This window comes from Dicentrarchus labrax, unplaced genomic scaffold (assembly GCF_905237075.1).
Source record: "Dicentrarchus labrax unplaced genomic scaffold, dlabrax2021, whole genome shotgun sequence".
Taxonomy (NCBI): Eukaryota; Metazoa; Chordata; class Actinopteri; family Moronidae; genus Dicentrarchus; species Dicentrarchus labrax.
This window is the reverse complement of record NW_026136710.1, coordinates 11,154,027-11,179,726: the sequence shown is the minus strand read 5'-3', so window position 1 is coordinate 11,179,726 and position 25,700 is coordinate 11,154,027. Positions and strand designations below refer to the sequence as shown.

General features: G+C 40.6%; 1 protein-coding gene across 1 annotated transcript; it reads left to right on the top strand.

Moving 5' to 3' along the window:
* The first annotated feature begins 20,449 nt into the window (after positions 1–20,449).
* Positions 20,450–25,439, top strand: klhl10a (kelch-like family member 10a). The gene is made up of 4 exons (XM_051413446.1): positions 20,450–20,881; positions 22,368–22,979; positions 24,237–24,386; positions 25,077–25,439. The coding sequence occupies exons 1-4, from the start codon at positions 20,465–20,467 to the stop codon at positions 25,437–25,439; spliced, it is 1,542 nt and encodes a 513-aa protein (XP_051269406.1). The 5' UTR covers positions 20,450–20,464.
* The last annotated feature ends 261 nt before the right edge of the window (positions 25,440–25,700 follow it).

Below are 25,700 nucleotides of genomic sequence, written 5' to 3'. Positions count from 1 at the left end.
ACCTGCAGTAAAATATTATAATTTATCTTATGCAACGGTATTAGTGTACTAGTCGATACACTGAGTTTAAAGCCCAAACGTCTGTTAAGTACATACAGAAGCCATCCTCGAAGCCTAAAATGGCATGTTTGTTTTTCCAGCCTGTTTCTGCTGCGTAGGATGATTCATGGGTCTAGGGAGGATATTTACACATTTACGGTGTGAAAAAGTCATTTTAGGCGTGATCCAGCTACTCCAGGCCTCCAACAAGACAACCCAATGCAATGTTTGTTGAAAGACAAGTGGTGTTATCAGGACCATCTGTTGGACATACTCCAGACGCAGCTGAAGTAAAGTCATCAAGGCCCCCAACTGATCACAGTACCTTAGGGCCATGTTTAAGGCGCCATGTGAACTTAAGAATGAGGGCGTCCTATTCCAGACATGTTCTTGTGATACTTTTAACCACGTACTGGCAAAGTCCTCACATAATTAATTCTGAATGGATAAATTCTGTACCTCAAAACTATGCACAAACAGACAATACACGCTGAGATTTAGGGACAAACACAGGCAACGTTTAAACACAGACAAAACCCCACCTTCTCCCAGCACGTTCCTTTCATGCTCTGTACTAGTGTTTACCTAAAAACCCATCCCTTGTTAAATCGTAGCCTGCTGTTGACTGAAAAGTTTAATGATAGCTGCAGGGCCTTATGCATTAGTATCTGCTATTGGCAGTCACTCATTTCTCTTCTCTTAGTCTTTCCTCATCCTGCTGCTGAAGGATAAGGGTTGAAGTCACGGTCAGGACCTCTAAATAGGGCTGTCGTTTCTGTCTTTCCACCAATCACAAGACCTGCTCTGGAGAAGTGTTGGTGCAAGGTCAGATGACATACAGCAGAAGCATGACAGTGCACAGTGCCAACACACACACACACACACACACACACACACACACACACACACACACACACACACACACACACACCAACACTGTGTTCAACATATTTGCTTATATTTAAGTGCTACAGCATCCTGTCATGTGCATCACCGTATCAGATTTCACATTTATCTCCTCACTGACAGCTCCTTGTATCCAAAAAGAACACATACACCAGTTAGGCAAGTTCATCCATAAAAGTGTCTAAATGATTTAATTGATTATGGAGTCTGGGTATATTCACTTTAACAAAAGACTCATTTGACGAAGACGGTGCCCTTTATAATGCTTCAATAAATAAGGGTTGTGTGGGAGCCGCGGTTCCTTTAGATCTTGCATAAGGCTCCATATTCTGTATGTCTCATCATGTCATATTTGAACTGTTGTCTCCATGTCAAACAGCCTGATGAATAGCATAGAAGGTGAACAGAGAAAAGCTAGTGGGTGAATTAGTCTGCGGCAGAGTGCTTCATGCAGTAACAGACAGGAGATCAATATTTACAGACACTCCCCTGCTTTAGACAGCATTCATGTCAGAACGAACAAACAGTCCTCACTGCAAAGGTAATGTCCAGCCCACACACTATCCTACACACTCACACAGACAAAAGTACATACTCTTTCTCTAACCTTGTCCGCCCTCCCTCTCTCCTCCATACAGAGACACTCTGCCCTGAGACAAAAGCACAGGTAAAGGCTGACAAAAGGTGTCTATGGATCTTTTGAGTCACACACAGCAACTGCTGTCTACATTCACCCTGCAATTATCTCCTTACAGACCTAATCCTGGCAGTTAAGTGGCTGGCTAAAAGCATGTGTACACAAACAGGGCCGGAGAGCAAGGTGGTGCATGCCGTTTATCTGCTGTCTCCATCACACACCTGATATACAGGCATCACCAGGCCTGACAGGAAGCTACTCAGTCCGACCTTACAGGAGCTGAACTACACAAACATAACACATGCTTGCATACACACATACATAAGAAATCAACTCTTAAGCCAATGTGAGTAACTTGATGCCCCTCCCCGAAAAAATGACATCCTTCTTTAAAAGCTCATTGCAAGTTTAAGCTGCCTTTGGAAGGAACAAACTGGTGTGTTGAGTGTCGTGCTGTAGCTTTCGAGGACAAATTGGTGTCACTGATGCCAATGCATGTATATTTTCCCCACTTGCTTGTATATAATTAATCCAAATCCTAAGTCAATTCAGTGGGTACATCCAAATTGATCTATCTATTGATTTATCTTATCATTCCTCACTTCTCACTCATGTTGGCAAAATGGCTCCACAACATCCAACCTCCAATCTGTGCAAGAGCGTGGTCATTTTACCCTGGCTAAAATGAGCAAACCAGCTCTAAAGGGAAGGGTGGGAGAGGTAACTTGAGCCAGTGTGAATGGACTCATTGTTGCTTTGGCTTAATTAGGCGTGACAAGTGAGGCGTGAACAGATTCCCATCATTAGGCCCCCTAAAAAGCCCATTAGAATCAATGGGCCACACTCCGGTCAGACTTTCTGTCTACCAGCCAGCCAGCCTCCTGCCCCTTTAGCAGGACACTGGATACAGTTACAGCCACCCAGCCACGGCAAACTCAAACAAGGCAACTCTATAGCTGTGGCCATAACACCCGAGGTAATGCAATTGACGCCACGTTCGAGGGAAAAGGGTAGGATGATAAGAGAGGTAGGGACACAAGTGTGTGACTGGTGGTTTGGGGTAAAGTGTGTGAGGAAGTGTGTGTACAGAAAAGTGTATGTGGGTATATTATGTTATGTGTGTGAGAGAGTGAGAGTGTACTTCCACCAGCATAAGCCTGTCTGCTCGACAGAGAACCGTACCAGACAACAGATCCCGGCAGCCAGTGTGGCTGATAAACTGTAGGGATTAGCAGGCACTTCTGGAGCCCGAGTGGCCCTATCAATACAGGACCGGGCCCATTGATCTGTTGTCTGGACGGGTGCTGGGGCTAATTCCTGGACCTTGGCTCTGAGTGCTCCTCACTTGGGAGGTGGGAGGAGAGCAGAGGTGGGGGAGAGACTGGCTGGCTACAAGTGGCGCCATCCACAGACCCTACTGGATTTGAGGATCTGTGCTTACCATACAGTATACCAACTCAATAGCCCCATTACCTCTGCACGACTCAACAGGCTCAAGAGAAGGAAACTGCCAATCCAACACATAAATTCTAATTTCTAAAAAATCAATAATTAGTTATTTTACAGAAACATTTACTGACAAATGAGCACAATCACAAAAAAATTGAAGCTGAAGTCTTGACTATGGAAATTCCATTTGTAATGTAATGGGGATTCTTTATCATATTTAATCCAGCCAGAGAAGCAGTACCATATGATGATATTAAAAAAGAAACATTTGTGAATTAATATATTTTAGAAGTTCTTCAGAATTATCAATTTGCCTATTTAGTGATTGAGGATGAGAGTTATAGTTGTTTACTGAGAGTTATAGTTGAAAAATAAAAGGCTTATTCTCAAATAACATCCAATTACCAGTTCACTGACCGAAGTGTACCATTATCATATTTTTAATTAGATTTTTCTGTAAGCAAATTACTCACTCAAACATTTGTCAGTGTCTGGTATGGAAATTGCAGTGCGTTGACAAATGGAGCTTATCTAGAGTAGAGTAGCCCGCATTAGCACCTCCATGTAATCCCTTTCTGTCAAAGATATGGCCAGTGGAGGAAGGGTAGAAACAAGTTGAAGGGATAGTATGATAAGAAAGGAGAGTTAGAAAGGGTGAGGTACCTGTTGAGGAAGGGGTAAAGTAAAAAGATTGTAATGGGAAGGAAATGTAAGTTAAGGAAGGACTGAAAATGTTAAGGAGGAAATATGGAAGTGTAAAGAGAAAAGAAAGGGTTAGGCAAAACCGAAAGGTAGACTGAATGATTCTGCACGGCAGTGTAAAAAGCAATGCATTTTCTTTCTCAACTTACACAAGGATGATGTTTTAGCAAAATGAACACAACAGGCTGGTAGTGCTACTGATATTGCTGAACAAACACACAAACCCACACACACACCACACATAAATCTATGAGACCATACCTTGCAGCAGTAAAATGTGGTGGGAGTTTATTAGTGCAACAAAGAGGTGGATATTAGGAAAAGAGAACAATATGAGGGTTAAGGATAGCATTTCATTGCCACAGTGGAAAAAGAAAAAGGGAAAAGAACGGATGATAGACAGGTTTAATACTGCTACCTCATTGAATGGTGGTGAAGCCAGAAGATAAGCACTTACTGTTGAATATTTCATGGCTGAAACTGACTGACTGCTAGTCTGTCTGATTCAGTGACAGTCTCATTGTGGTGCTGAGATTCATGGCATCCTGTACAGGACCTTAAGATACTGGGGCACTCACATGTACTGTACACAAGGAGGAATATATTGTATTGATTAATACCCATGATACATACAGAACCTGTACATAAACAAAAAGAAGGGGGGGTTTGGTATGATTTCCTAATTTATCGTTGAATTAAAGTAGGCTAGGTAAGGCTTTGCAGTCCTTTATTCACATGGTAAAGTTAGACCGTAATACTGAAAGTGCATCATATTTTATATATTTTTTTATTTTCACAAAAATGCGCAGGGGAGTAAGTTGGGACCATCATATCCAGTGCCTTGGACTAAAAACATGTGCAACTGGTTTGACTGCCAATCATAACAATCTGACTTTTGAATGACTGATTCAGCATCTGACAAACAAGACTAAAGCCTTGATCATACTTCAGTACAGACGTGGACAGCTGTGCAGGGGTCTTCATACACAGATATATTCCACATTATTTTAGTTATTTTATGAAGTGCAGAGTAACAACAGTTTTCAAAGGAAAATATTCTGAACACCCAGTCATACCTTAACAATTAAGTCAGAAAATTTATAACGTGATGCATTAACCCTATAATTACGATTTAGTCCAAATATGGCAAGGGAATATGTTTGAAAACAGGCATCTTTATTAGACCTGACTAACCTAAAATGTATTTTTCCTCATTAGTAGAGCAGAGTGCTACATATAGCACTACATATATCCCTGATTAAATCTGCCATGTACAATTTGTTGAGATATTTATGTACGCAGAAAAAGAAGCAATTCACAATGAATGGTTTCTTGAACAACTACACACACACACACACACACACACAGGATGCTTTATGTGCGATCTTATTGTTCATACATCCTTATTGATATTTCAGCATACAAAGTAAACAAGGAAGTCCTTTGTGACTTGAAATGTGACGAGTTAAATTGATGACGTATGACAACAGGTGGAGATGTGATACAGAGTCTAAAATATACTGTTGAATGTTACTATATGAATAGCCTATAGTCAGAAGTTAAGTATGTGTTCTCTTATTTCAACCGCCATTCCACCTTGTCACCACTTTCCTTCATTTCCCCCTCTCTGCCCTTACTGGGTCATCTCCATCTCTCCATCGACTCTCATCTTTCAGTAGAACCATCCCCCTAAAATCAACTCAAAATAACGTTTCACCTCCAAATTCCTTCCAGAGACATCCGTTACCTCTCTTCGCCCTTCAGAGAGAAAACCCATTCATATTTGATTCACGTCTGAGCAGAAATGGCAGTAATGTCTCCCGTAATCATGACAAGTGTAATCAGGCAGGCTTTTGATGGGCTAACGGTTCGACGTGCACTCCACTACTGTGTCAAGAGTGATATTATATTTGGCAGCTGTGTCACATTTTTCTAAAAAGCTTTTCTTTGATTTCCAGACAAAAAGCTTTTGAGATTTTGCTGACATTTAGATCAATTTTCCTTTGTTTCCATACTTTTCTGTCAAAGAGGAGTAAAGGGTTTAGACTTTTTAGACATTTTCTTATATTCTTCAAATTCATTGTTTTTGTATATTGTTTAGAACTTATCAAAATGGAGCCTATTTATTTGTGTATATTTCTAAAGCACAAATATTATTTATATTCATGTAAATGTGTACTTTTAAACTTTCATTCAGTCAAAGATAAATAAAATACATTAAATATTTTTAACAGATCTATTTTGGGGTTATAATAAGGTGTTTCAATTAATATTTTTAACTTTTTTAATTATAATTTTTTTTTTCTTAATTTGACATCCCCTCTGAGCCTGTCTTTTTACTTTTCCACTGAAAATAATGTGAAAATAATGCACCCTTAGGTGCCAATAAGTACATACAAAACTGAAAAAGAAGGAATGAATTGAATTGCATCAACAATAAGTATTAGAAGCTGTGACAGATACGATTGTAAGACAGCTGAAAACGCAATAAGTAGCAACTTCAGACCACACATACATAGCGCTGCATCTACTCCCTTTTCTACGATTTCTTACCATATAGTCTGACCATTTGTATTGTCTAACATTAGGTTTCTTGTTAACTCATCCTCACTTCGCCAAGCTGCACTGGATGGAGCCATATCTTAGTTTGGTCTTACCAAAACACAACTGTATATTATTAAAAAGGAGACATTCCTACAGGTGAAAAAGGTCTGCGAACACTGGGGGGATGAAAAGGGGGGTAAAACGTCGCAGCTGAAATGGCTTTAATGTGTCATGTAATCGCGACAAGTGTGAGATCAAGCGGGTTTTGATGGACTAACTGTTGAAGTGCTCTCCACTCACATGTCAGGAGTGATATTACATTTGGCAGCCTTGTCACGTTTTTCGTAAAAGCTTTTCTCTGATTTGCCGACAAAAAGGTGCTCTCGAGATTCTGACGACATTTACACCCATTACCTTTTCCCTGCTCTGTTAGGGAGGGGAGCCTTCACAGTCTTCAGCCAAGCCAAATCTTAAGAAACAACCTGTATTGATCTGGGATGTGGATCAATGGTAAATCAATGAGAATTTCTTCACTGGCTTTCCCTCTTCCTGTACAGACATTATCATCCTTGGTTTCCTATATCTTTGAGTCGGTCCTTCCCAGCATAATGACCTATACTCTTCTCAAAGCAATGAGCTTATTCTCTACAGATTGTTTCTCCATGAAGCCCATGGCATCATGTCCTGTGTACATATGACCGTTCACGCACATGTGTAAGATTTTGGTTGCACGCTGTTTGCAGTGTGTCAGGGGCCCAGGATCCTCCTAATCAGGCCTGACACCACACCAGAGGCCCCTTATGCTACCCCTCACTAATTTCAACCTCACCAGCAACCTCTCTCCACTACCCCTCCACCGGGCTGACAGGGGCCAGACTGTGGCTCCAATCAATCCACGCTGATGGCAAATAGCTTCCAGAGCTGTGCCAGGCCTATTATTGGCCAAGCTTAAAAAGAAGGAAGGGGGTCATCCTGGGGTTGACACAATTTACAACCACACACTCAAAAACACACAGACAGACATCTAAGCAATCACCCCACCATTCATTGAGATTCTGACAGCATAAGTGCAGTCATAACCATACACGTTAATGCTATCATATGTATTTAAATTTACTCACACACCAGGAGGAAGTGTGGGTTCTGGCCTAAACAAACTCAGGATGCCAGGGAGTGTACATCTCAAAACACACGTCCACAAGGGATCAGGTGACCTCTGATGAGCGCTAGTTATAGTCTTGGATATCCTCCTCAAATGCATCCACATTGCCCGGATAATCATGCAGGGAAGTCAACCCAGACTCTGAAGGAAATATTACGTCAGTTTTCTGTGATTAATTCAAGTGAAAAAAGTAAATTGGCTTAGAAATGTGGTTAGTTTTTCTGCCCATGAATGATGATTTCAACATTGCTAGGATGTCATATGAACTGACACTGTAAGATCGCCATAACTCATCATTAGACACATGACCGGCTCGCCTTTGAAATGTTAGCTACTGAACTCGCTGTGATTTGGAAAACCACAGCCAGTCTTGCTATGATTGACTACTTAGAGCTCGCTTTCCCATCTCTGAAGTGTCGAGGTTCTTGCTTTTTTACAGCATTTGCCAAAAACATACAGTCTGTATGCCTGTAAGCAACAGGCAAATTGACCCAGCGGTGTCTTTTTCCTTAAATCACCACGTACAAATGTGCTCCCTTGTCAGAATAGAATGACGTGTTTACAGAAAGAGGGAATGAACTTGTTTTTAAGCCTCTAAATCATTTCTATGACTGATACATAGCTCACACCTGCAATGATTTTCCCCATGCACAGACCTCTGTCTCCCTCTCTTTTAGTGCTGCCCTGTTCAGCTTGTTGAAGAAGATGCTGATGAAGAATTATGTTTTGTTTGTTTTAGTTGGAGGCGAGAACATATTTCACGGTGTTGTAGGTCATAAGGCAAGTAGAATTCTATGTGGCTAGGGGAGGAAATATGAGCCTTTAAAACTCTTTAAGTGATTCCCTCACTGTCTTGGCCTCGGGGCGAGGCTAAACTTGTTTCAACACATCCAAACAGAACAAGGCCCAAAGCTATACATTGACAGGGAAGTGATTTGTGAGGGGTCATGCGGGCAACATACGGTCACAACTAAATAGAGGGCATTTGGTTTTTTATATGATATTAAACAATGCTACAGCGAGACTCAAATGAGGAGTAATTCTTGTTTCCTTTCATAATATTGGGAAGTAGAAAAATGTTTAAACATCACATTTATGAACCTCTCTCTTTCAGTATCTCACTCACACACCTACAATCACCTGCTCCGGCCTGATCACATCTGAATATGAGCACTGCACCTAGGTCATGTCTACAGATGTCAGTTGGTACAGGATGATCTTTACCAACCAGATTCTACCTCTGAATAGCTCTCTCTCTCGCTCTCAATGCTGATGCAGAGTTCATTTTAAGGACGTGACCTTCTGAGTGATAAACTGCCACTATTACCATACTAAGAAAGAAAAAAAAAAGAATGCATGGGAAAGCACAGTTGGGGCTTTCCTGCTGCAGAAGTCAGAGTAAGACAAAAACTGCTTCTGATTGGCTGGACTAGTCAAAAAATAAAAACCATCCAGGGACATGATAACGGGCGCATAAATGACTGTAGTGTGTGTGCGTGCAGATTCCCTTGTGCCCATCTTGGCCCCTCTCCAGTTCAACTCAGCTGAGTTCTCGGACAAGGAGGAGATAATTGCTCCAGTGATCACTGTATGAGAGAGATTTAGTGTTGCTAAGAACCAACAAATGTCAAAACACCCCTGATCCTTACAACCCGTCAGTTGTTCCTCTTATGCTCTCAGAGCCTTGTGGTCAGCTCATTAAGGGATTTAACACATGTGATTATACAGCGTATGTATGAGTGTTTTGGGGCCGTGTAAGGGAATCTTTTCTGAGTATGAGTGCAAAGAAGCACAATTACTCTCTCTGTTGCTCTTTTTCCCTGGCTCTCTCTCCCTCCTGACTCTGCTCTCTGTCTCCCTCACCTCATCCCCTCTCAGTGTCTCACCACTATGAGGGAAGGAGCATCACAGCCTGATTTGTTTAACGTACCGACTTTTTCTATGAGGTGTGTGTTTGTGTGTGTGTGTGTGTGTGTGCGCGCAATGAATCAGTCAAAGAGGAGAGGAGAAGAGAGATGAGACTAGATATGTTTAATAGTGCAGAATATTTGACATGAGGTCTGGGTGAAGAGGCAGGAAGCCTGGATGAGGTCCATGGCAGACATATTGCACACATACACAAACACGTATACACACACTTATCCCTGGAGTGTGCCCCTCCTTGTCAGCCAAGTGGTGCTACGCTTTGATCTTGACACTGTGGGTCAACCCAAGCCCCCATCTCTCTTGTTTCTTTTTCCTCTGTCTCTCTTGTTTCTTTTTCTCTCTCTCTCTCTCTCTCTCTCTCTCTCTCTCTCTCTCTCTCTCTCTCTCTCTCTCTGGCTCTGTCTCCCTCCCTCCAGCCGTCTGGATGGCTGGCCCGACAGCCTTGGGGTGTTTAGGCTCTGGAGGGATCCCAATTTCCTCTTCTAATCATGACATCATCCTGCCTCAATAGGTTAAAGATGTGGCCAGGATATTCCCTGCTTCCTTGTTCTGCAGCCTCCCATCAAATTACACACATTACATGTTGCCAACCGCGGCAACAGACTCTATTACACTCTATTTTCTAAAAAACAGCAGAAGCTGGCACAAATGTGAAAGGTATACATGCAAATGCTGTTTGGTATAGGGTTAAAATCATGTGTAGCTGGCCTCAGCATGTGAACATATTTAGAGTATTTGTGCATTTTGTTAGTGAGGCAGAGAACATAAGTTTCAATGTGGCCCATATCCAGGTCATGAGGTAATCCAATAGCGCCGTTCATCAGTAGTTTGGAGATCGAGTCCCAGCCTCGGACATGATTAAAGGCTATGGCTGATTAGAGGTGAAGAGTAGCTGTGGCCTGCCTGGCCTGTCAATAGCTGTTAACTTCACCTCCACTAGCTCAACTAATCACACCAAGAGTGGTTCATCTGGTCCGCTCTCTGCTGAACTGTGGGTGTAGCTCTTCTCTTCTGTTTTGTTTCACTTCTTTAGTACAACACTTCAACTGCGTTAAGTGAGAAATGAGAGAAGCCCAGATTACAATCAAACTTTTCATTTTCTGCCAGGCCGACAGCTGTGCTCAGCCATCAAGCACATAATGAAACAATGTTACTGGAACAATTCAGGCCAATATCAGCGTTGCCATCACGAGGCTTAGTCTAGTCACAGCAATTGTTCAAACTGGCTAAAAACTTTTTAAAACCCTTTTTACGAGTGTGTCTGTCTGTGTGTGTGTGTGTGTGTGTGTGTGTGTGTGTGTGTGTGTGTGTGTGTGTGTGTGTGTGTGTGTGTGTGTGTGTGTGTGTGTGTGAGAGAGAGAGAGAGAGAGAGAGAGAGAGAGAGAGAGAGAGAGGGAGAGAGAGAGAGAAAGGTAGAATGCGATATAGAAGACAGCACAGCAAAGCATAGTTCAGTAAAGACTCAGTGTAAAGTTTTATAGCAGATTTTACAGTACTGAGGGAATCACCTGTAACAAAGATCATAAGAGTACATAAGGATTTCATGAGTTACCCAAAATGTTCTTTTTATGCATTTGGGGCCCTTATACCTGCCTACCAATGAAGAATGCTGCCAAACATATCTTTTGATAGCTCATATCTGACAAATGTATCTGTGCTGCAGCTTTGGACTCACCTATGAATATAATTTGATATGCATGTTTAGAACATATTGGATCTTCTATTGGACTACATTGCATTCTTGGCATACACATGTGCTCTTAAACGTACATATCTATTTATAACGAAGAGGCAGCAACCACAAACAAACCCAGAATTTTGACCAGAATTTCAGTGGTATGAATAATTTTATTACGGCATAGGAAATGCTGTTGGGGAGAGTGAAGTGAATGCTATTCCTTATCTAAACAAATCACAGGGCACTTTCAAGGGTAAATCAGAATTATACTGGGCAAAAAATCTCAGCTGCACTGTCCTTTTCTATTTTCCAACTGACATGCATGTTGCACTTTTGGCCACACAGCATCTCAAATGATGCAGACTGATGAAAACATTTTTTTTTACACAACTTGTTATGGCTGAATCCAAAATAGAAAAGATTCTGTAGTGTCTACCACCTATTGCTGATTGCAATTCAAGGCCTACTGCCAGATATATGCTGTCTTAAACAGGTTTCTACACCCTTTCCCCAATGTAAGAAACGGCATGCCGCCACGAAAAACAACTGCAGTGACAACCCTGATTTGGGTGTGGCCAGAAATGTGACATGCACGAATCTTTGAAATCATTGCCAAAAACTTCAACACTTTTCTGTACACTCTGATTTGTTTTGGTTTCCTCGTTTCAAAACACACGTTTGAATATTCTGAATATCCTTCTGTCATGAGTCTTCTAACTAGAGTTAATTGAAATCCTGAATATTTATTCTGCTGTAATTGCTAGTATGCATCACCAAGTATAAAGAAAATATCTGCTGACTGATGGCACTGATGTCACATCTGCTGCAAAGTGTGTCACAACTCAATTTTTTATCTCTTATTTACTGTAATGTTTTACTGGTTTGTAGTTTTATTCATTTTATTCAAGTTTACACTGACTTTATCCCCATGAAGTAGGTGGTTTAGTTATAGTGCTTTGATTTTTAATGGTAGTCCACCCAGATTTTAATAAAATGTATTGGGCGAGAGTCTGGGAGTCTAAATGCACTTATATACCATGCTGACACAGCAGTCTCCCTCTCCTTCCCTCGCTATTTTAGTATGAATCAAAAGGTTGCTGGGATTTGGGGTCAAATTTAATTCTATATTAAATTAAAGAGGATAGAGAGCGGCGGCAGCAACCAGGCAGGCCTCAAAGCAATAAGACTTCCTGTACCCTTTAACCAACCATACAGTGGAATGGTTCCATCATTGCGAGCAGTTAACATTCCCATCCACATGTTACTGTATCAGCTAATGACAAGGTCTCATGGGTTCAAGACAGGGAAAGGTTCATTTGGCACCCCTTGCCTGGAAACCCGAGCCCTGAATTTTATGTCCACAGAGATAGGCGTTTCAACCCAAAGCGGGCCAAAAAGGATCTACAGCTCTTAAACAGATTTCAAGGTCTGAGGAGACCCCGACATCCTCGCCAACCTTTATCACTTCCCACTGGCTTTTCTTGCAGTCAACATGCCCAATCTTTAAATATATATAGCAGTTGATAAATCAATTCACATTTGAACAACATGCATGCTGGCCACAGACAGAAAGAGTGTATTTATCACACCTGTCTTTTGCATTTGAATTTTTTTCAAAGCCCTGAAAAGTTTACATGATAACTAGTTTTATTTGGTAATTTATCTTTTGCTCATTGTGTTGTAATTTTCCTTTGTTATCACAGTCACTCACTCAATTTTTGACAATATATTTGCAGCCATGGCTCTGAAAAAGGGCTTAAACTGTGACAATGTGACACTCTTCTATTTGTACAGTGGCAATAAAGACTTTATGGCTCTTAATTAAAGGGCAATTTGCAAACCATCTTGGAATTATGGTCAGACCATTATCCATCATTTAAAACTAATTAGATTAGATTCTGTGGTGACCACTGTGTGAGTGCTGTACTTGACATGTGATTAAAATTTGTTATTCTTTTATTGTCAATATTCTATAATCAGTCAACTACAGGAAAAGTACAAAGGTACAAGCTTGTGACAGTTTTGAATATACCTTGAAAAAGCCTATCCATGGAAAGTTAGCACTGTAACATTAACTGTGGTAGGCTTGCTAGCACACAGCCAGAGTGTGTTTTACATTAGGGAATAAGAGAGTGATACTGTGCATGAACCTGGCAAGTAGTAACCTTTATGGTGGTATGAGAGGTGGTTGAAGTCAAACTCACACAGCCGTTTTTCATTCATTTAACTTTTTCATGTTTCAGTCAAGCTTGCGCTCTGGAGATTATGCTTTTCTCACCATTGTGATGAAGTAACACCTCTGGGATCTATTGGAAAAACACAGCAACCCTGACAACCTGACATTTGAAAAGAGACATTATACTGTCCGTTTTCTGTAAGCATTCCAGTCCAACAACAACATACTTTGAATTTGATGACCAGTTAGCATGTGTACTTATGCACTTACGAGCATATGTCCTCTTTTATTTGCAAAATGAGAAAGGTGGGGAATTGGATTCCTCCAACCCTGCTGTTCCTAGTCAGTGCGGTTGTAGACAGCTGGGCGCCCACTACAGTTAAGATCAGAGGCCTTGATAACCTGGGCTCTGATTTATGGAGAGCAAGAGGCCTCTGCAATCACCTAATGAGGTAGAGAACGCAGAGTGTTTACATGTTTATTAGATAGCCAAAACCAGCTGGGGACACTATTTTCCTCCACCTCTCTTTCTCCCTCTCTCTCTGTCTCAGCATTCAAAATGTTTTGTCCCTTCTGCATTAATCTCAACTGCAGAGGATTATTATAAAATGATCTATCTATCTATCTATCTATCTATCTATCTATCTATGGTGTCATTTCTTTTTCTCCTTTATCAGCAGACCTTTGTTGAAGAGCATCTGTGTCCTACTTAGACACTCGTTTAGATTTTAATAAAAAAGAAGAAAGGTTAGCTGAAGCTGAAATTAAGGAAAAACAAATACCCCCTTTTTAAACTGTTGCCAGTAAATAGTGGCCAGTTAATAGAGATACACCCATGAGCGTGTAACAATGAATATTTTCTTTCTTCCTAATCAGTCTGGCATAGGTATTTTATGATCCCCAGCAGACCCTATTGTCTGCTTCCACAACTAAACTGCATCACATACTTTGCCATTCTCATTACAGGAGGTCATGGAAAGTGTCCTCAGTAGGGGTTTATCTACCTCAGGGCCTTTTCTCAGCTTGATGAGACTGGAACTTACATGGCACTGCAGCGTCTTGGCTTTGCACACTGCAACTTTAACCATTTTATCTAAGCTTATCTTTGCTGTGCTGGTAATTGAGTTGGTGTGTTTGCGTATGCATGCACATTTGCGTGCATCCATATATAGACATTTTCAGTAACCAGTGCTCACTGGAAATTAGATCTTATAATCCCTGCTGCTGGCTAGTCTCTTAAAACTAAAAGGAGGAACAAGTGGTGGTAAAGGCAGGTACTTGTATCATGCACATGTATTATTGTATGTGTATGCACATAAAGATGACCTCTCTTTCAACAATGTCTTATAAGTTATGGGTCTCAGTGATAAATGATAAAATAACACACATGTGCGCACACACAAACACAAGCACAAACCAACACACTTTCCCATCAGCATCTCTGGAATCCCTCAGCACCTGGGAAAAACTCTTTGCTGTCCAAAAAAGTTAATGCACAACAGACCACTTTCTCTCTCTCTCTCACCCTCTCTTTCTCCATTTGGCCTTGTAAAACCTCCGCAAATCAAATCCGCTTTCCATCAGGGTTTTGTAATTGGTGTTTTTGTTAGAGGAACAGTGGTTCTGAGGGCTTTCAGAGCTTGTCTCTGCCACTGCTTGGTTCTTGTTATCTGTTGTGTGCTAGTGGTGAACAGACTGTCAGAATCTGTGTTGGATCTAAAGGAGGTTTTCAGGTCTCCTGACTTTTCATGAAGAATGGGTGACCTGTGAGATTACAGTGTCAAGTTCCTTTGATAGATCACTGCTTAGGCATTTGTCATACTGGAACTTGCTGTTGGCTTCCTCTAATCATTTGTCCAGTTGCGCTAAAACAGGTCTAGAAAACAGGAGAGCATAATCAAACAGTGCCTTGAGAATTCATTTTCAACTCCCATACCTATGGCTGTGATCCTTGTTTGCTTTCTCTGGACATGCACTTTACCTACAAGAAAAATATCGGCACAAAGATGCACAGATATAAAACATACTAATGTCATGGCACAAGCACAGGCACACACTTTGTTGCTGATGGGTTTGAATTGTGAAGCTTCAGCTGACACATGCAGACACGGCTGAATTCCTTTAGGGATTCATGAACATACACTTTAAGCAGCAACAGATTTACACACCTACTGGTTTTACACAGCTACAGTAACATGTGGGCAATCGCTGGAGGAGCTCAATCATCAAAGTCTGTCGTCTCAACTTCTATCTCCCTTCTCCTCCTTTGCCCTTAGATGCCGACCGGCCGGCGCTTCTGACCAGCCCCGACCCCAACAAATCACTCATCTTTATACAATTACCTCCCGCTCCCTTCCTGCGCATGGCTGGGTGCAAGTGTCGCCCGTCTGCCTGCCATTGTGTGCTAATTTTAGGCCCATTATTCGCTGTAACAAATGTGCAATGGGCAGAGTCACTTTCACATTAATAGTTTGCACCCAGAGGGGAAGTCTTCCCCCTCATCATGGATCAAAGGTCTCCTCTATTGTATCTAACTTCCTGTTTCCCTTTTTAGCCAGTATGTGTTGTTTTTTCTCACTCTCTCAACTTGGACCAAGCTATATGGGCAGTTCAGTTCAAATTGGACACTGCTGTGAGTGACAAGCATGAGGAGGTGCCCTTTGACCCTCTCGGTGATTGCGGGAGAGCCGTCAGGTAATTTGTGGAACTAGGATGAGATGAACCGAGATGCGTAAAGTGAAAGCTCACGCTGTAGATATCATGTGTCCACAGTACAATCTGGATTCCATTGTTGTACTGTCAGCGGAGGTGTCCAAATTTGATAAAATGCCTCGTCACCTTTCTCCGGTTCAACTCCCACAGATGGTAAATGATAGAGGCTGGGCAGCTGAGATTACAGTGACCTTGGTCTTCTCAAAATAAGCCTTTTCAGAGTAGAATGGGCAACTGTGTGCTCTTGGCATTGCTCTGATAATCTTACAGCATCACAATATGCCATCTGCACATTTTTCCCTCTAAAAGATTCTGCCTTATGTATCACCTCCAGTGAGTTACTTTTGGATGACTGATGTAACTTTGTGTCACAGGAAGCCATACAGTGTAGCAGACTGGGAAGTGCCTCATGTCACAAAGCTAAACAAACCTCATCTCACCATTGTACTGTGAACAACTTACCCAACACGTCTCCTGTGAATCACACAGACAGGTTTGAAGGGAAGATAAAAGGCAATAAATATCAGGCAGGGAAAAGTCACCATTACTGCAAGAGTCAAGAAACACAATTAGATGTACAGGATAATTCCAGTTTATGCATCTTTTAACATATTTATCTAATTTTAGTCATCATTAGTCAAACAGTAATAACAGGACAGGGCAAGAAACACATGCAGTCAGGCGATCATACTATCATACAATGTGTGTAATAGTCTTTGTCAATTTGGTAATATAATTTTAAAAAATAAAAAAAAGTTTAACATTTTTAAACCTTCTACAAGTTCAACAAGTTTTTAACTGATTATGAAACAGTCTAAATATAATACTGATGCCTCTATATGACCTAAATAAGCAAACAAGACCATCAGCAAGAAGATAGCTATTGCTATGTGCTTATTCTTAATGCCTACCACCATTTAGTTGTATTCCGCCTTGAAGTCAATTAAACAAGGCAGTGGAAACACTACCGCTTTTGTTCACATGGGCTGCAAGAACAAATTTTACATTTGTAGCAGAATTTAATTAATTTCATATGTCTTAAAGCTGTTTACAGCATGCTCTTTCAAGTGCTCCTCTTGTTCCCCCATTTTGTCTGAGTATATACGGATACTGTAAGCTTGGCTAATGTATTACATAAAAAGGACCTCACTCTTTCTCATCAATGCCATTTTACACCAGTCTCACTAGGCTTGATTCTCCTAAAGACACTCTCCAATAAATGGAAGCAGTGGATGCATACACTTACTGCAAACATGTTTCACACACACAGCCATCTGTATCCATATAAGTTTGCCGATGTGTGAAATATCAGAATTGCAGTAGGACTGAGAAGTCATGGCTCAGTGAGGAAGCATTTCTCTGAGCCCAGAGATCCTGTAATTAGGGCCACACAGAAGGTGAAAGGGATTGCTGATTGCTGAGGGGGTGACCTCTTGGGTGATGGGGGATGGAGGGATATAGGAGCTGCGGCCAGTACTGCGGCTATGGTAGTGTGTCATCCTCCTCCATGTGACATGTCCATGCTGAACGTCCCCTGTGGGACATCAGAGCCCTGCAGTCTTACAGAATGAGCCGTTTGCTCATGATACTTTTGGTCAAACATTCTCCTCCCAGCAGTCAAGGCTGATGATTTCACAGAAACAGTGTAGAGAGCCCCAGCTAACTCTCAGCTAGTGGGAATTTAAAGTACATTACAGACGAAAAAAATATTGATTCATACTACTAGTGTTGGATACATAAAATTTAATATAAAACAGTTTGCATTTCTCCTTCCTTACTACTTCACCAGTAGCAACTTATTTTATTTGAAATTCAAAACTTACTAACGTCATCATTTTCATTACCATTTTGTCATCATTTTTCATTTGAAATGTTATTTTCTACTTTTGTGTGATTTGTTGCTTGAAATTTTATAATAATTGCCTGATAACAAAGAGAGAAAGAGGGCCAATAAAAGGCAAAAAACAGACACGGAGAGAGCAGGAGCCATTGGAGACACATTAGTGATTTGTGACAGTTTTGGAAGGCTCAGACAAACGGTATGACAAAATAAATCATGTGAAGATATTTTGTTGTATAATTTGGATGACTTATGTTTAATGTCAACCTAGATGTAAATTAAGGGATTAACAAAGTTATTACAATTGGAAAACACAAAAACTAGTAAATTGATTATTCTATAATTATTGCTCGTACATTAAAAAAAGGCAGAGGGTCCCTTAAGTGCCTTGGCCGTACAAGTGAAAAACATAAAATAAAAATGTTCCAAACCTACAACTGTGGGCTACGTGACATTTTGGCATCACCAAGGTAACGTGATATAATGATATAATACTAAACTTTAATTAAACAATGCTTTTTAAAAGCAATGTTATAAAGTGCTTTACATGACTGAACCAGGACATTTCAGGACTGAGGCAAATAAATCAGGCAATTAAAATAATACAGAAATAAAATGAACTTAAACCCCAAACAATAGAAGACAAATACTACTAATAAAACAGATAAGATATGTTGGCCGTAAAAGGGTGAATACAATGCTTTTTTTCAGATACATTTTGAGAAGCGATTTTAAAAGAGGTCATGGAGATGTCCCAAAGCGCTTTCCCATTCCTATTTATATTATTTCGGGCCCTTGCAGCCTCTCACACTCAAGCACTTAACTAGGAGATTTCAGCTAAATCAGTGAGGATTCAGTGCTTAGGCTTTAGGGTTGAGATTGGGGTTGGGCCTATGAGCACCTTCTCAGATACTGTTTAATCAGTAGCTGCTGTATTTAGACATTCATCAACACAATGCTCTGTCCCACTATTCACTGTCGCACACATCTCCTCTCTGTCACAGGAAAATGTATTCAACTGAGCTTCTCTTTCTTTACTGTACTCACTCAACCAAAGGCTAACTAGCTAATTAGGTATTAGCTAGTTTGGGGAAATGTGTGTGCAATTGGGTGTATTTGTGTATTTCTGTGTTAGTTAGGTGTGTTTTTTTTTTTTTTCATGTTTATGATTTAGTTCTAAACTTGTCAACTTTTAATATATACTGACCAAATGTGGCCTTCTACTTATTCTACAACACCATTTTGAATATGAGTTGTCTGAAGCGCCAACATAAATGGTTAAATGTGGCACACTTTAGGTTTTCTTTTAATGTCCAAATATTAGTTAATGAAATGAAGGCTTTGGCTTGGACTTTTCTTGTATTAAAAACAATCTAGATCTTATTCTGACGAAACCAAAAGAACAGAGGAAAAAGCTCCTATATTTTAGAAATCAAGATGAGTGACCAAGGCACATCTTCACCCAAGCCAAGCTCAGTGTTTAATGATGGTGAGAAACTGTAGCCAACAATGTTTTATTTGGTTGAAAGAACTAGCTATTATTGGACTTGTGCATTGGAAGTTACATAAAAACTAAACTGTATCAAGAAATAGTCCAACAGAGTCATCATTTTTCACATTAATTATAATGTATTTTTTGCCACAGGCCTGAGCAAAATAAAAAAAGAGAAGAGAAATTAATCATCAACACGCACAATCATAGAAAGATGCATTTTACACAGATATATGCACTAAAGACTAATATTACATACAAATCATTCATAGAGTGAATTGTAAAAGGGCATCTGAAGCTTTTCAGTCCATTTTGCCACATCCTCTTTGAACAAAGTCACAAAGATCATGGAAAGTACACTAATTATCTCTCTATTCTGTTGCGTTACAGATGGGTTTTTTTTTTTCTCGGATCCTGTTAAATATTATGCATTTTCTTGCAAGGAAAATTAGTTTATAACAATTTAGATCTTCGAGAAAGAAGTAATGCAACTTTTATGTAAATAATAATATTAAGCTACAGGTTCAATTGGATGTCAGTTTACTTGTCATTATGACATAATAAGAATCCATTCTAGAATCCCATCATGAAGTATAAGCTATTCACATTCTCTGTTTGTTGAACAAACCTGTTGAGACTCCTGAGACAAACCAAAACCAAAAAGACAGAGGAAAAAGCTCTCATATTTTAAAAATCAAGATGAGTGACCAAGGCACATCTTCACACAAGCCAAGCTCAGTGTTTAATGATCTCCGTCTGGAGGGAGACTTTTGTGACGCAGTCATCAAAGTTGAAGATGTTGAATTTCAGATCCACAAGGTCATCCTCTGTAAATGCAGCCCGTACTTCCGGTGAGTTGGTCATCTGACAGGAAGGAAGTGATTAATTTATATTTATCAAATGAGCAGAAAACCCCAATAATAGCAAATTAATGATCAGTTAATGAAGTCTGAGAAACATACCAATCGCAATAAGTAACTGAGTTGTATTGATTGGAAAAGAACCTTCACATTGTCACATCTGTTTTGAAATGTGCTACAAGAAGTTATTTTTACTGCTATCAGTGTGAAGATGTGAAGAAAATGTTGCTGTTTACTTTCAATACTCTGCTGTGTCTTCATCCTGACCTGACAGAGCTCTCTTCAAACGCTGGTCAACCCCAGACAAAAAGGTGTTTGACATACCCGGCCTGTCTCCTGAAATGATGCAGCAAATCATAGAGTTTGCTTACGCCGGCTCTGTTTCTGTGACGGAGGATAACGCACAGGAGCTGCTGCTCGCAGCCGATCAGCTCAATGTAATGGACGTTGTAGAAGCCTGCTGCGACTTCCTGGGGGAGCATCTCTGCCCAAAGAACTGCATCGGCATCTGGCATCTCACCAACATATGCTTGTCCCCTGAACTTCAGTGCAAGGCCTACCGCTATATCATTGATCACTTTGAGGAGGTTGTTTCTTGCGAGGAGTTCTTTAATTTTTCTGCGCAGGAACTCGCTGACATCCTTGGTAGAGATGAGCTCAATGTGAAACAGGAGACTGCTGTGTTTGAGGCCATCATTCACTGGATCGCCCACATACCCGACGAACGAAAAGAACACATAGGTGTACTCTTCCCTAAGGTATGATAAGTTTGTGTCTCTACATTTAGTTTATAATTACAGCTTCAACATTCAGCTGACGGTTTTATCCTGACTGCAAAAATAATCATTAACATAAGGCCATGTCAATTCCAAAACCATGTCTAGTTTAAGGGTGCACACTTGTCGTTCCATTAGTTTCGTCCAGATGGGGGGAAAAAATGACACTACAACATTACAAAACACATTGTTGCCTTTTAGTTCTGGTCTGGTTCTTGTTCAGGCTGACTTATAACAAACAAACAGAGAGTTGTAAGCTTGAAGTCATATGGACAACTGACTCATTGATTGGACAGTTTTGACAACTGCATCATCAGAAGACAGAAGACTGGTCATGCTCCATATTGTTCTTACTGTCAACAAATTAAATTAATCCTACTATCAAGTATTGTCTGTGTATCCAAAGTCTGATATAGCTTATTCCTTTGTGTCACAGATTTACATTGTTGTCCAAAAACTATTAAAAACATGTCAGTGAGCCACACTGTCCACTGGGTGACAAAACTCCCCTCTTTTTAGTAACATTTGTTAAAAACTACAGAGCCCTGCTGAAATTATTAAGCCTTTTGTTAGGTAAAAGTTCTTGGAATGTTTTTTTTAAGAATTATGTCTTCAATGGGAACAAATGGACCGGGAAAGTCGTAACGCTTTGAGAGACATGCAAACACATTGTTTGTTTTGAACTTTTTAAGGAATTTGTTAACAATAACAAAAACATATCACACAATTTATTGGCGATATGTTTTGGATGTCGCGATAACCGCAATAATGAAATACCGCACTGTTGACAAGCCAACCACAGGAGATAGCAAGCCACTGCTACAACCCTACGTGATGTCACATCATCACATCATGTTCACTCTTTGGTTTTTAAGAGGGAAATGCATCCCAGAGCAACTAGGCTGAAGGGACTGAACAGAACAGAAGCGCTGTCTAAAATGCAGTGCTACACAATATCCCTCAATTCACAGCCTAGAAATACAATACCACTGGAAATGCCTGGAAAAACTGGCCAAGAACATAAACTGGACTGCTGGAAACCCCAGCAGTCTTGTAGTAGAAAATGCAGACTAGTCCGGTAATTATCCCAATTTGCTGGAGCTGTGATGTTAGCGTCCCGCAGCTAGCTATTGTTTCGGTTTAACAAGTGACCCTATTAACTAATAATCAAGTTAGTTAATATATTGGGCTGAAAGGCACCAGTTAACAGGGTCACAGACCTAGGAGGCAGGAGGAGGGAGAGTGCCGGTGTTCAAGCAGACAGTTAGATTAAACATTATCCCATTGTACCTCTTACCAAGTAAAAAGAAAAATGGCAGTAATACTGCATACTGTGTTGTTGAGCAGGTGGTGAAACCAACCATGAGTCTCAGTTAAAATAATCATAAGAAAGCAACAGAGGTCTGGACTGAAGTACTACAGTCCATTATGTTAAATTCAAATATTCTGTCCTGTTCTCTCTGTGTAGGTCCGGCTGGCCTTGACAAATGAAGACTATATCAGGATGAAGGTGATGTCCAATGAGCTGGTGAAGAACAGCCCTGAGTGCAGTAACATAGCCCAAGATGTCCTTAAAAACATAAACTTCACAAACAGCCGCTCGTTGTCTGGGGTCTGTAACCCTCTCGCCCGCCCTCGCCTGCCTAATGCCATCCTGTTGGCCGTTGGGGGCTGGAGTGGCGGTGATCCCACTAATGGCATTGAGGCATATGATATTCGTGCTGACCGCTGGATCAGTGTGACAAACAATTGGGAGCGTCCTCGTGCCTATCACGGCACTGCCTTCCTCAATGGGTATGTCTACTGTGTTGGTGGTTTTGACAGAGTGGAACATTTCAACAGCGTGCGCAAGTTTGACCCAAGCACCTACACTTGGCATGATGTAGCACCCATGCACTGTCGCCGCTGCTATGTGAGCATTACTGTGCTGAGTGGATGCATCTATGCAATGGGAGGTTTTGATGGACACACACGACTCAGCACTGCAGAGCGCTACAAGCCCGAGACCAACCAGTGGAGTCTTATTGCACCCATGCATGAGCAGAGGAGCGACTCCAGCAGCACAACACTCCGCAACAAGGTGGGTGAAGTGAAAGAACAGCTGGGAAAGAATTCAGAGTAACACAGAGTAATATGATGGTCACTGAAATATTGCTAATTTGACTTTCTACCAGTTTGAAACAACCCTGTAAGAATCCTTGGACTTCTCCTACCCTTCCACAATCTTCTTTTGCAATCGCAATTTTGCAAGAACGCTGCATTCTGGGTTTAGCACCGCCCAAGAAAATTGTGATTGGTTTAAAGTCATGCAAACAAGCCATGTACCAGAATAATATGTCCAGCCAGGCCTATCACCAGCATTGGCACAGCACTAAAACAAAGTGTGGAGATAGTTCTGACTATGCAAGATTAGGGTCAGACTAAAGGTCTTTAGCAACCTATATATCTAAATGTACGGAAGTGTTAAGAGATGTGTGTTGCATTACTGTACACTGGTTTATTTGTGTAGGGATGGTGTAAGCAGAGAGAGAGAGAAATCAATCAAGCTTTCCACTGTGTGTGCATGTGTTGAGAAAACAATCCGGTGGTTGTACACAGACCTGGCTCTGTAAATGGGAAACAAACAAAGTAGATCTAAATGAGCCACGCATCACTGACTTGTTATTCCAGACATTATACGCGGTTGTTGTGATGTTATTTATAACATGGTTTAGGATTTCTCCAAAATTGCTTACCTCAAGAATAAATATAACTTATTAACAACAATAAAAAAAATTACAATTTGAAAAAAATATTTGCACGGTAATATACAGTATGAGACCCCAATTCAAACTGGCTTTTTTAGGCCAATGCCAATATTGATATTTGAAAGTTAAAAAACTAACAATATACAGTATATGCCATTATTCATTTTTTACATTAACATGCAGCATAAAGATTTTTTTAAAGGATATCTTAAATATGGATAGTAAAGAATAGTGAGTAAGATTGTGACATTTTGCAATTGAAAAATAGACTTGTAAGTGCTCTCTAACAAACTATGTAATGGTGACTGTTTTGGAATGACCTCAAACATACATTATATTCTGCGTCACTGTACTGTATTGTTATCAGCCAATGAAAATGCAACATTGACAGATAATATCAGCTAATTTATCAGTCCAATTTATTTTTCGGTTGGACTATTATTGGAATCTTCACTACATGTTGTGTCTCAGCTGTAATTCACTCATTATTTCTATATTTCTTTATTATTTGCATTAATACAGTAAACATAGTCACCAGGTGAAGCCAAGATAAGTGCTACATTACTTAAAGACCCTCCTTTTCTCCCCAGGTTTACATTTGTGGTGGTTTCAATGGGAATGAGTGCCTGCAAACGTGTGAGTATTATAGCCCAGAGACCAACCAGTGGACAATGATCACCCCCATGAACAGCCGGCGCAGCGGAATTGGTGTCATTGCATATGCAGACAATGTCTATGCTGTAAGTACATGAAATGCAGCTTAAACTCATACAACACACAAACAGTTTGAAGTTATTTTAAACTGGTTGAGCTAAATGCTAACGTCAGCATGCTAGTTTGCTCACAGTGGCAATGATAACATGCTGATGTTTAGCAGGTATATTGTCTACCATGTTCACCATCTTAGTTTAGTGTATTAGAATGTCAACATTTGCAATGGTCATTACAATGCACTCTGGGAGTCTGGTAATTTCATTGACAATCCATCCAATAGTTGATGAGATATTTTATTATAGATCAAAGTGGTGGACAAACCAACCTACAGATAGACATTGCCATCCACAGAGCCATGCTGCTAGTATGGCCAAAAATATAACTTAGTGTATTGTGGGTTGTGGGTTGTGCTCGAACAGAGCTAGTTCATACGCATTGTCCACAAAAGATTCTGATGGAGTATACTGGCTGCTTTAGCCTTCAAAGACCCATAAGGTTGATTGATCTGTATTTACAAGTAGGACAAGAAGGGACAAAAAACACAATAGAACCCTGTAATCCACCATTCATTCATTATTCAAACTGCTTTCTACTTTATATGTACTAAAAGTCAGAGACACATTGAAGGCAGGTGCTCTTTCTTGCAACTGTGTTTGATAAACTTGTTCTGTATCCTTTTAAACACTTGACCCTTTATCTTACTTTTCCTCTCATAGGTTGGTGGCTTTGATGGCAATACTCGTCTGCGCAGCGTTGAGGCTTACAATCCCCAGACCAACACCTGGCACGCAGTGTCCTCCATGTTAACCACCCGCAGCAACTTTGGCATCGAAGTGATCGAGGATCAGCTCTTTGTTGTCGGGGGCTTCAACGGCTTCACCACCTCCTATAACGTTGAGTACTACGACGCAACAACTAATGAGTGGTCTGAGGCCTGTGACATGGAGATTTTCCGCAGTGCCCTGAGCTGCTGCGTAGTGTTTGGGCTTCCAAACATGGCCAAGTACACTATCCCTCGTGACGCCCTGCCGTTTTTACATTTGGAGGATGAGTCGGTGAACTCAGGGGACTCCATCTAACAGTCCTGAACAGTTTTAGCACAGTCCTGCTCTGTTCCATCCACCCTGGCAAGACTTTCAATAAATTTCTTTCAGCATTAAACTGCAGTTACTCCAGAGATTTCAATAACTTTTCAGTTTGTGTGAGAATTTGGTTTACACTATGTAGAAAGGGTGCTAGTCAAACATGCAGACAGTGCCCCTTTATAACAGTAACCCCTGATAAGATGAAACGTGGGGCTCTGTTCTTTCCTATAAAAGTTACTCAGTAGCACATGAAGC

What these genes read in the sequence shown, in the direction of transcription:
- klhl10a (XM_051413446.1), top strand. Translation starts at nt 20,465, where the DNA reads ATGATGCAGCAAATCATAGAGTTTGCTTACGCCGGCTCTGTTTCTGTG. An exon ending in TAGGTGTACTCTTCCCTAAG is followed by an intron (nt 20,882 to 22,367) that starts GTATGATAAGTT and finishes CTCTCTGTGTAG; the next exon opens with GTCCGGCTGGCCTTGACAAA. An exon ending in ATGCAGACAATGTCTATGCT is followed by an intron (nt 24,387 to 25,076) that starts GTAAGTACATGA and finishes TTCCTCTCATAG; the next exon opens with GTTGGTGGCTTTGATGGCAA.